This window comes from Corvus brachyrhynchos, unplaced genomic scaffold (assembly GCF_000691975.1).
Source record: "Corvus brachyrhynchos isolate BGI_N302 unplaced genomic scaffold, ASM69197v1 scaffold351, whole genome shotgun sequence".
Lineage (NCBI taxonomy): Eukaryota > Metazoa > Chordata > Aves > Passeriformes > Corvidae > Corvus > Corvus brachyrhynchos.
In genome coordinates, this window is record NW_008236203.1 from 141,925 (window position 1) to 152,299 (window position 10,375).

At 59.5% G+C, this 10,375-nt stretch overlaps 1 protein-coding gene across 1 annotated transcript in view; it reads left to right on the plus strand.

The window, feature by feature from the left end:
• Window positions 1-10,375, plus strand: part of DGKK (diacylglycerol kinase kappa) — a 24,543-nt gene that overhangs the window by 6,127 nt on the left and 8,041 nt on the right. Inside the window, exons 3-18 of the mRNA XM_008641087.2 lie at window positions 3,680-3,790; window positions 3,905-3,985; window positions 4,213-4,317; window positions 4,526-4,658; window positions 4,854-4,960; window positions 5,383-5,508; window positions 5,655-5,757; window positions 7,252-7,414; window positions 7,511-7,619; window positions 7,800-7,939; window positions 8,076-8,157; window positions 8,652-8,743; window positions 8,980-9,079; window positions 9,327-9,567; window positions 9,807-9,905; window positions 10,017-10,116. Coding sequence (XP_008639309.2) covers window positions 3,680-3,790; window positions 3,905-3,985; window positions 4,213-4,317; window positions 4,526-4,658; window positions 4,854-4,960; window positions 5,383-5,508; window positions 5,655-5,757; window positions 7,252-7,414; window positions 7,511-7,619; window positions 7,800-7,939; window positions 8,076-8,157; window positions 8,652-8,743; window positions 8,980-9,079; window positions 9,327-9,567; window positions 9,807-9,905; window positions 10,017-10,116 — 1,892 coding nt within the window. The remainder of the gene's footprint in view (window positions 1-3,679; window positions 3,791-3,904; window positions 3,986-4,212; window positions 4,318-4,525; window positions 4,659-4,853; window positions 4,961-5,382; window positions 5,509-5,654; window positions 5,758-7,251; window positions 7,415-7,510; window positions 7,620-7,799; window positions 7,940-8,075; window positions 8,158-8,651; window positions 8,744-8,979; window positions 9,080-9,326; window positions 9,568-9,806; window positions 9,906-10,016; window positions 10,117-10,375) is intronic.

Sequence of the window (10,375 nt, forward strand, 5' to 3'; positions counted from 1 at the left end):
ACCCTCCTGGCTCTTCTCCAGGTGCTCCTTTGCTGTCCAAGCTGATCCCAGCAGGAGAACCCTCCTGCCCCAGCTGTGGTCAGACCTGGCTGCACAATGGGCTCTTCTCAGGAATGGCAGTGGCAGAGCTGGGAGAGTGGGGTGACAGAACAAAGCAGCATCCTGGGGCTCTGCTTTAGGGCTGAAGGAAGGGCTGGCATTTTGGGTTGTAGCCTGATCTGGAAGAATCCCTGCTGGAGGGTGTTGAGCTCCCCTGGGCTGCACTTCAAGCCCCCCTGCTTGTGCCAAGCACACAGCCAGCCTGTGGCATGATGGCCTCTGGGAACCAGCCCAGTCCTGGCAGGCCACATGTCTGGCCATCCTCCCAGGGCCATTTTTAGCTGTGTCCCCTCTGAGGCTCTGCTGCCACTGCCACTTCAGTTGCATCTGAGCTGGAGGTGGTAGTATGTCTGCAGATGCTGTATGGTTCCATTCTTGCCTTTGCCCTCCTGCCCTGTGCCTCCAGGATCCCCTCAGTGCTGGTACTGAGTCTCCTGGGCTGGAGAGAGCAGGGAAGGACCTTAGGAGGGGGCAGTGGAGTGCTGGGACAGAGCCCCACAGGGGAGTTGGCCTCTGGCTGATTGCTGGTCAGGTTGTATGTGGCTCTGGGTGTACCACCTTGGTTGCTGAGATGGGGCCAGCACTGGCTTTGCTGAGGCTCCCTGCAGTGCTTCCTGGGGCTCTCCAGACAGAAAAGCTGTGGTTGGGGTGAGTGGAGGGGCTTGGGTTTGTTTTGGGGTGTGGGTGGCACACTGTGCTTACAGCTGTGCAGTGACCAGTGCAGAGTTCCCAGCCCAGTGGCCAGGGGCCTGTCCCCGAAACTCTCCAGGAAGAAGAGGCAGTCCCTGCAGGTGCTCAGCTCCAGCTCTTTTGAGCTCTAGGGTACCTAATTGCCACTTACTATATAGGGGACTATATTATTGTGGTGACCCTGGGGCCCTGGACAGGGCTTCGGGGAGCCAGCACAGCAGGGGTGATGCCATCCTGGCATGGCCTGTCTGCCCTTGCCATCCCCACCCCTTTCCTGTTTGCAAAGGGAAAACACTGGGCTCACTCAGCAATGCTGCTGCAGTGTGGCTTCCCACTGTGTGGCTGGGCCTGCTGCTGGCCTTGGTTATCAGGTGCCTCTCAGGTCTCCTTCTGTTCTTCATTCCAAAGGCAGGGGGTCCAAAACCACGGAGCCATTTGGGAGCTGCTCCCTGCCCCAGCAGGTGGAGCAGGTGCTCCTGGCTGAGACCCATGGTCAAAAAATGAGGCAGGCGGGTGGCTCGCCGCAGTGAGATCCCAAAACAGCCCTCTGGCACCCCAGACTTGTGTGCCTCCCCAGGCAGCATGGGACAGCTGGGCTCCAGGGCTCATTTTGGAGAGGGCACCTGCCTTATTTTTCCCAGGGAGGAGGAAAACACGCTGGCACCAATGGAGCCTGTACCACATGGCATCAAACACCAGGGATGATGGAGCCTGGATGGGCAGCTGCTGACATGAGGAGTTGTGCAGCAAGATGCTGCACATGGCGACGCAGAGGGCTTGGGCTTTGATGCCCAAAGCAGACCTCAAGGGTGCACGTGGGGAGAGGTGTCTCCTGAGCTTCTCTGCACCAATTTTGCCACCCCATGTTTGGATGCTAGGGATTAGTCTGCACTGGTGGAAAACTGAGGCACACTCCCCCCAGCCATGGTACTGGAAGTGTTGTAAAATTCTGATGGGTACTGTGGTGAAGGTGGGGGACTCTGCCTTTCAGGGCAGCTGCATCCTGTCCCTGGAATGGCCAGGACTGTGACATCTTGGGGCTAGGTGATGCCTTTTTGCTGCTGTCTGTCAGGAGCTGCTGCTGGGGATGTTCCAGCTCTGACCCTCCTTTGCAGGATGGGTGCCACCTTCCCGGGCAGCCGTCCTTGCTGTATCCTGCCACCCACGTGGCCCTGGAGCCAGGCAGAGTGCCCATGCCCAGCTGGCTCCAGCCCCTGCTCTGATAGCCCTCATGGTGCCATCATGGACCCGCCTCTTCTTCCTTCTCCTTGTCATCCTGTTCTCCTGCTCCCCCCGTCACAACTCCCCATGCCACTCCTTGCTGTCACACACTGACAGAAACAGCAATGACTGCAGCAAACACAGCATCTGCGCCTGGTGAGTGCAGCCAGGTGTGGTGGATGTGCCGTTTGGGGCCGGATCCCACCTGGTTATGGCAGGACCCTGGCTTGTCCCCGCCTGGTGTGGGACAAGGACTGCTAGGGTGCATGGTTTGTGTGTGGATCTGGGGGTCACAGCTGGACCCCGCTGGAAGGACCCCTCTGCACTCTCACAGCTGAGAAGCCAGGGAAAGGATGCAGTGTGTCCCGGAGTGCTGGCACTGGGGACAACTGGGCTGTTTGAACCTGTACGGACACTCGTAGGCATCGTGGTGGTTGACCACAGCCAAATTCTGCACCAGTCTTGGGGTGTGATAAAGGCTTAAAACATCCCTCTTCAAACTCTAAGCTGGAAGAGAGCAGGGAACAACATGATGGGTGCCCCAGGGAGGTTTGGGAGGGCTAGGCATTTGGTGAGTTGAGGCTCAGGGAGCCACACCCCGGGTGTGGTTTTGGCTTCTTTGTGACTTTGAAGACTCCTGCTGTTCCTAGTGCCTTGGCCATCTGGTTCAGAGCCATGGGGCAGTAGATTAAGACTGAGACCTGAGGCTGGTGTGTTTGCAGGCTGGCAGGTGCCTGGGTGCCACCTCTTGCAGCACATGGGTTGGCACAGGAGTGCAGAGCCGCAGGGCCATGGTTCTCTCGCTGTGCCCTCGTGCTCAGTGCTAATTTGCCGTTAAATGTGGCTTGTCATCGTGTGCCTGGATTGGATACAACCACTGTGGCAGCTAATTGCAGAGCAGCAGCTGAACGGGGCTGCCGGTGGTGTTTAAAGAAGATACAATCAAAGATGAGGCAGTGCCAGAGCATCTCTGCTGCCCCACTCAGGCTCACAGCCATGTTTCAAACACTAATTAATTGAGTCTTGTAAACACCACTGCGAGGAGGGTAAATATTGGCAGGTGCTGTATTTCGGGGAGGGCAGAGGACATGCAGCCAGGTTGCAGTGATGTGCTGTGCTGCAGGGGATGCTCTGCCTGCTGCGGGTTACTCTCAGCCCCAGGTTGTCCCCTCCAGGGACTGTGGGGGCCAGGCAGAGCTGGCTGCTCCCTGGCTGTCTGCTCTCCAAACCAGCTGGGGCCATAGTGCCCAGGTAATGCCACTTCCAAGATGCAGTCCTGGTATCTCTGGGACACTGGTGTCCCCTCAAAGGAAGCTCTCCTGGCCCCAGTTCTGCCCTTGGCTTCTAGGGAGGCTGCAGCAGGGTGAGGATCTCCAGGCACTGCCCTGGGGATGGAGAGGAAGCATCAGCAGTGGAGGCTCTGCGCTGCTGGAGACCTGCATCTTCCAGCCCTGCCATGCCCAGCAGCATCTTTCTGTATCACAGGGAGTGCCCAGTGCTCAGGCGATGGTGGGCAGGGAACATAATTTGCCCTGATATATGCAGCAGAGAGTGAGCCCCAGAATGTCCAATCTGCTCCTGGGGACCCAGGGACTGGTATCACAGGGGAAAATGGTGGCTTTGGTGATCCTGGGGTCTACGGGAGCTCAGGACACTGTGGTCTCTGCAGAAGAGCGTAAAGGAGGGGCTGTTGCTGAAGCAGACGAGCTCCTTCCAGAGGTGGAAGAGACGATACTTCAAGCTGCGGGGCAGGACTCTCTATTATGCTAAGGATGCCAAGGTAGGCTGGGGGGTGCTTCCAGCATGCTCAGTCAGGGGGAACCTGAGCCTGCCAGCCCAGGAGGGGACAGAGATCCCTGCCTGGTGGACTGGGACTCTGGTTCCTCCCTCGCAGTCCCTGATCTTTGATGAGGTGGACCTGTCTGATGCCAGTGTGGCCGAGACCAGCACCAAGAACATCAACAACAGTTTCACGGTGAGGGAGGTGTGGGGCTACCAACTGCACCCTGTAGAGATCTCAGCACCTTGTGGAGAGGCACTGCAGACCTCCCTCATCCCCCCAGAGCCGTGGGGCACCCCATAGCATGGTCTCCTGCCGCTGAAAGTGGCACTGGTGTGCCAGAGATTGCTGGGGTCTGTGCCGGGTTCTGGCTGGCCTGGCAGTGGCATTGCGAGAGAACGTGGGGATGGTGGCTGTTGCAGGTGATCACGCCATTCCGGAAGCTCATCTTATGTGCGGAGAACCGGAAGGAGATGGAGGACTGGATCACTGCCCTGAAATCTGTTCAGAAGTGGGAGATCCATGAGGTGATGTGGGCAGGGGGCTGCGTGGATCCATATTTCCATGTGGAGTATGTTTCCGTTTGGGTGCCTTTGACTGCCAGACAACAGCTGCTGTCCTTGGCATAGTCCCACAAGGAGGACAGGAGTTGGGCTGGGGGGACTTGAGGGGCCAGGAGGGAGGGAGTGCCAGCTGAGGGTCCCAGGCACTGATGGGGCAGGGCTGTGCCTCCAGGCCACACAGTTCAACATGGAGCACTTCTCGGGCATGCACAACTGGTACGCCTGCTCCCACGCCCGCCCCACCTTCTGCAATGTGTGCCGTGAAGCTCTTCCAGGGGTCACCTCCCATGGCCTCTCCTGTGAAGGTCAGTACTGGGGTCCTGCTGGGAGGTGGGCAGGGGCTGGGACCAGAGCAGGGCAGCTTCTCAAGGCTGGGCCAGAGCAGGTGTGGTGCAGGGTGATGCCCACTGCCTGCCATCCCCAGATGCAGAAGGGTTTGGGACCAGGGCTATGCATGCTGTGGGAACCTTCCCTGCTCCTCACTGCTCCCCTCCATGCAGTCTGCAAGTTCAAGGCACACAAGCGCTGTGCCGTCAGAGCCACAAACAACTGCAAGTGGACAACCCTGGCCTCCATCGGCATTGAAATCATCGAGGATGAGGATGGGGTAAGCAGTGGAGTCCCTGTCAGGGATCCTGGCAGGACAGAGCCACCATCAGAACTGGCCTCACTGTGCCCAGATCAGGTAGCAGGAAAAAACCGTAGCTGTCCCCTGCACTGTGTGGCCTCTGCGCTTGGCTCTGCAGGGACACAGGTTGGGGACACATCCTCTGACACCCTGTATCAGGATCCCTTTTTGCTGTCCAAGTGGGGCCACCTCCAGACATTTTCTGGGGACATGTCTGCCCTGCCTCATGTGCTGATGGCTTCAAGGGGCCAGGCAGGCAGGGATGAGAGGACATGGGAGGGGTCCCTGACCTGCCTTGCCCTGCTGTGTGGCACCACCTCCATGGTGCCTGGGAAAGAGGTGGCCTATGACACTGTCCCTCAAGTGTGCAGGATGCCATTGGTGGCTGCCCTTCTCTGCAGGTGGCCATGCCCCATCAGTGGCTGGAGGGGAACTTGCCCGTCAGCGCGCGCTGCGCTGTCTGTGACCGGACCTGTGGCAGTGTCCGGAGGCTGCAGGACTGGCGGTGTCTCTGGTGCAAGGCCATCGTAAGGATGTATCCATTCCTGTCCCCACCCCTCTCCCAGCACAGTCAGCACTGCCCCTCCTATGTGCATCTCTGGGAAAGCTGATGCTGGGGACTTTGGTGCTGCATCCCCCAGCTTTGCTCATACAGGTGTCCCTGTGTTTCCAGGTTCACAGTGCCTGCAAGGAGCTCCTTGGCAAGAGGTGCCCCCTGGGCCAGTACAAAGTGTCCATCATCCCGCCAACTGCCTTGAACAGCATCGATTCTGATGGTGAGTCTTGGAGAGCACAGGGCTGGTCTGGCAGAGGGGACACGCTGTTTGGGATACGGCTCTGAGCTCTCTGAGCTCCTCTGGAGGCTTTGACTTGTGGCACTGTGCCTGTTTTGTGGGGCAGCAGGAACACTACCATCTGTAGGCTCCAGAGTCAATGCCCCTCCCTTGGTTGAAGGCCGCTCGTGGCCTTGCACTCTGCTCCAGGGCTTGGTGGTATTCTATGGGCTTTGGGGTGGCACTTCTTGCTCGCATGTGACTTTAGTTGCTCCTGCAAGGCCATCTCTTGCAGTGGCTCAGGATACGGTCCCTCTGTGTTGGGATCAGCGGTGCCAGCCCTACACCCCTGAGGTGGACTGTCCTCTGTTGCACCTCAATGGTTCAGCATCTCTCAAGGCAGGATGAAGCTCTTGCTTGGGTTGTTTCCCAGTGTCTGAAGCTCAGCTGTTTTTTGGTAGTGCAGAGCACAGCTTTGCCCTGGCACGGGACACTGCAGTGAGAAGCCATGTGGAGCGTGGGGGGACCCCCTCGGCTGTCTCTTTCTCCTGAGGGGCCCAGCTGGCCTCCGCTGAGCAAAATCTGTTCTTCTCCTCCGGATATTTCTTTCTTCGTTCTTTAATGCTTTTCACCACTCAGCTCAGCCGGTGGCTCATTTGCCTCTCGTTACTCATTGGGATGCTGTCAGGGTAACGCAGCTGCTCCTCAGCTTCAGAGCTGTGTCTGCTGGTGGCTGATCCCTGGCAGCATCTCTGCCCTCTCCCTCTCCAGCAGCCCAGACATCCGTGGCTGTGACTGTTGCCCACCCAATTGGGAGCAGCTCAGCAAGGCCTTAGTCCCCCCCTTGTCCTGCCATGCTGTCCTGCTCCATCATATGGGTACTGCTGGCAGCAAGCTTTTCCGCTGCAGCCCACGCTCTGACTCAGCAGCTCCCAGGGCTTTGTGTTACTGATCTGCTCTGCTCGGCTGGGCTGGGAGTGGAGATGGAGCGGTGGCCAGGCAAGGAGGGGGTGGGCTGTGGGGATGTTTCCTCCATGCTCCTGCTGTGGTGGGGGTGCTGGGGCTCCTGGTTGCAGCCCATGGGGCTCTGAGGGCAATGGCTGTGGGGCTGGTGCCAGTGGCAGTGACAGCTGATGCGGTCCCTGCTGCAGCATTGCTGGGTCTGCCAAGGGAAGGAGCCTGCAGACACCAGCCAGGGGACTGGGATGGCCAAGATGTGCCTGAGGAGGGGGGGGGCTCTGGGCCAGCTGTCAATCCTTCTCTGCCTTGGGCACATTTCTTTCCCCATCTCATTTCTTTCCCCGTCTCATTTCTTTAAAAGCACAGTGCTTTCTCTTCCCTCTGCCCCTCACTATCCCCCGGACATCCCCATCGCTGGCCCTCCTGCCCCAGCACCCCACAGATTGGGCTTGGCACAGATGGAGTGTCCACACTCTGCTCTCCTGAAGTGTCTGTGGGGAGTGAGAACCGGGGCTGACGTGTTTGGGCTTACTGCAGGTTTCTGGAAAGCCACCTGCCCCTCGACCTGCTCCAGTCCTCTCCTGGCCTTTGTCAACTCCAAGAGCGGGGACAACCAGGGTGTCAAGTTTCTGCGCAAATTCAAGCAGTTCCTCAACCCAGCCCAAGTCTTTGACCTCATGAATGGGGGCCCACACCTGGGGTAAGCACCTGCCTGAGCACCCTGGAAATGCCTTGGTGGGACCCCGGTGGGCATTTGGCACAGTGCCCAGTCCCTCTCTCCTTGCCCCCCACCCAGGCTGCGCCTCTTCCAGAAGTTCTCCACCTTCAGAATCCTGGTCTGTGGTGGGGATGGCAGCGTGGGTTGGGTGCTCTCTGAGATCGATGCCCTTGGCCTCCACAAACAGGTGAGTGGGAGTGCTTGGCATTGCTAATGCAGGGTGACACCTTCCCCAGCATTGGCACCCAGCCCAGCTGGGACCCCTCTGTGTGCCCTAGGTGCTGCCGAACAATGGGCATGGCAGGGTTGGGGGTGTCACAGGTGCCTTTGGGGGCTGCTTGAGTCCTCCACTGTCTCTCTCCTGCAGTGTCAGCTGGGTGTCCTGCCACTGGGGACTGGCAATGACCTGGCACGGGTCCTGGGCTGGGGCAGCCTGTGTGACGATGACACTCAGCTGCTGCAGATTCTGGAGAAGCTGGAAAGGGCCACCACCAAGATGCTGGACCGGTGAGCAGGGCACAGAATACATGCCTCTCTGTTCCCCGCTACCTTGGCATCTCCTGGGCAGCCTGTCCCAGTTCCTTGCCTGTCCCTGGGCTAGGGGGCCAGAAGATGGCAAGCAGCCATGGTTTCTCCTTGGCAGGTGGAGTGTGCTGACCTATGAGGCTCCCAAGCAGTCCCCCTCAGCCCTGAAGGAGGAGGAAAATGGGGACTCCAACATCCAGGTGGGAACTGTTGGCATTTGAGGGCTTGAGATGGGCAGGGCAGGCTAAAGGAGAGGTTCCTGTTCAAGCTATTAGCCAATTCAGGGGCACACAGGGAGGGATGGCCCAGGAAGAGGTCATGCTGGGGGTCCCTGGGGACTGGGGTACAAAGGGGCTGGCAGTCAGCTGCGTGCAATGAAATGAGCCTGGCAGGTCTCAGCCTGGTATGTGCAGTTGGGAGCAGGCAGCAGGTGAGGTAGAGCTAGCCTGCCACTGGCCAGCTGTTTTGGACTCTTCTGTGTGCTTCCCTTCAGCCCCTTGCCTCAGTTTCCCTCCTGCTGTGACTGACCTCCCCTCTACCCAGCAGTATGGGCATGGCTGCCCTCAGCAGTGGGGAGTGGGCTGAATAAGGGCTGGTCATCCCCAGTCCAAGGCTGGCTCGGCAAAGCTCCATGCCTGAGTGGGGCACATGGCAGGGTGGCAGGGCTCCAACTGTCTCCACCTGTGCCCCCCAGGCCCAGATCTCCCATTACGCTGACTCTGTTGCTTTCCACCTGGCCAAGATCCTGGAGTCGGACAAGCACTCAGTGGTGATCTCCTCTGCCAAGTAAGGAGGGGGCTGTCGATTGGAGTGCCAGAGCCCTCTTGCTGGGCTGGGGCATGTCCCCAGGGGCACTGCACCCCTCTCGACCAGGCTGTCAGCTGCCAACTGTGCTGGTGCCTGGCAGATAACCCTGGTGCTGGCCCTCTGGAGCAGGGGGTGTTATCCCAGCAGTCCCCCTGGCTGGCATCTGTGCCTCGCTGGCCATGCCCCTCTTGACCTCCAGCCACTTCCCTTGGCAGGTTCCTCTGTGGCACTGTCAATGACTTTGTGACCGAAGTTGGGCGGGCTTACAAGAGGGCAACGGAGAACAAGCAGGAGGCTGAGCTGATGGCACGGAAGGTGTGTTGCAGGGGAGCTGGAGGGCTGAGTCAAGCTGGTGGCACAGCCCCTGAGCTGGGGAGGGTCTGCTCCGTGGGCCTATGCTCTTGCTGTGCATGTATTGGGGTGTGCCATGCTTGGGGTGCCCAGGCATGGGGTGTCCAGGTGCTTGGGAGTATCCAGGCACTCATAGTGTCCAGGGAAGTGCCCAGCACTGGTGGGGGGCAGCAGCTTGTGCCAGGTGCTGAGTGGGGTAGGTGTCCCACAGTGTGCCATGCTGAATGAGAAGCTGGACTCGCTGGTGCGGGAGCTGAATGAGGAGGCTCAGGCCATCATGGTCCCTGAAGAAATGGCACAGGCCACTCATGCTGATGTCAAGGACCAGGAGAAAGGTGGCAGCTTCAACCCCAGCCCCATGCCTCGCATCTTCAAATCCAAGGAGCAGCTCATGCTGCGGGCAAACAGCCTGAAGAAAGCCCTGCGGCAAATCATTGAGCAGACAGAGAAAGGTGAGGGGGTGGTGGGAGCTGGCAGCTTCCCTGATGCTGCTGCTGCAACAGCAGCCTGGCAGGGGCTGTGAAGCCACAGTGGGTTGGTGCTGGACCCGTGCCTTTGTTCTCCCCTGGGCTCCTTGGGATGGCAGCAGTGGCCCCAGCCTGGCTCCTTCCTGGCACAAGCCCACAGGGCTGACCTGAGGAGGGGCCACAGGGCTGCCCAGACTCCCTGTCATGCCCCTCTTTGGATCCAGCTGTGGATGAGCAGAACAAGCAGACACAAGCCTATCAGGGCAGTGTGGGCCCCAGCAAGGACAGCTCGGAGGAGCTCAACAAGGAGGAGGAGAAGCTCGGTAAGATGCCAGCAGGGCACATGGCTTTTTGTGGGGGCATGGGCGTGAGTCATGGGATGGGCTCCGGGTGAGGACCCACGTGGCAGCTACCTCTCTGTCCACCCTGGCCAGGCTCCCAGCGGGTGACGGTGACCTCTGCATCTTCCTCCATCATCCTGGACCGGCCAGACACCTTTGGCAGCTTGCAATTCCCTGAAGACCCCAGCACCCTGTGAGTCAAGTGTTCTGCCTGCCCCGGAGACCATGGCTCACTCTTGTTGCCCATCAGAGAGCAGGAGCAGAGCTGGTGCCACACTGCCCCTTTGAGGAGGCTGCTGTGGCAGCCCCTGCCCACCAGTGTGGCATCCCTGGTACCGGGCCCTCCCTGACCAAGCAGTGCCCATGCTGGGGGAGCCTGGCTGTGTGTGATCTCTGGCTGATGCTTGGAGCTTGGGGCTCCCGCCGCGCCCCGCGCAGCACGGGTCTGCGCT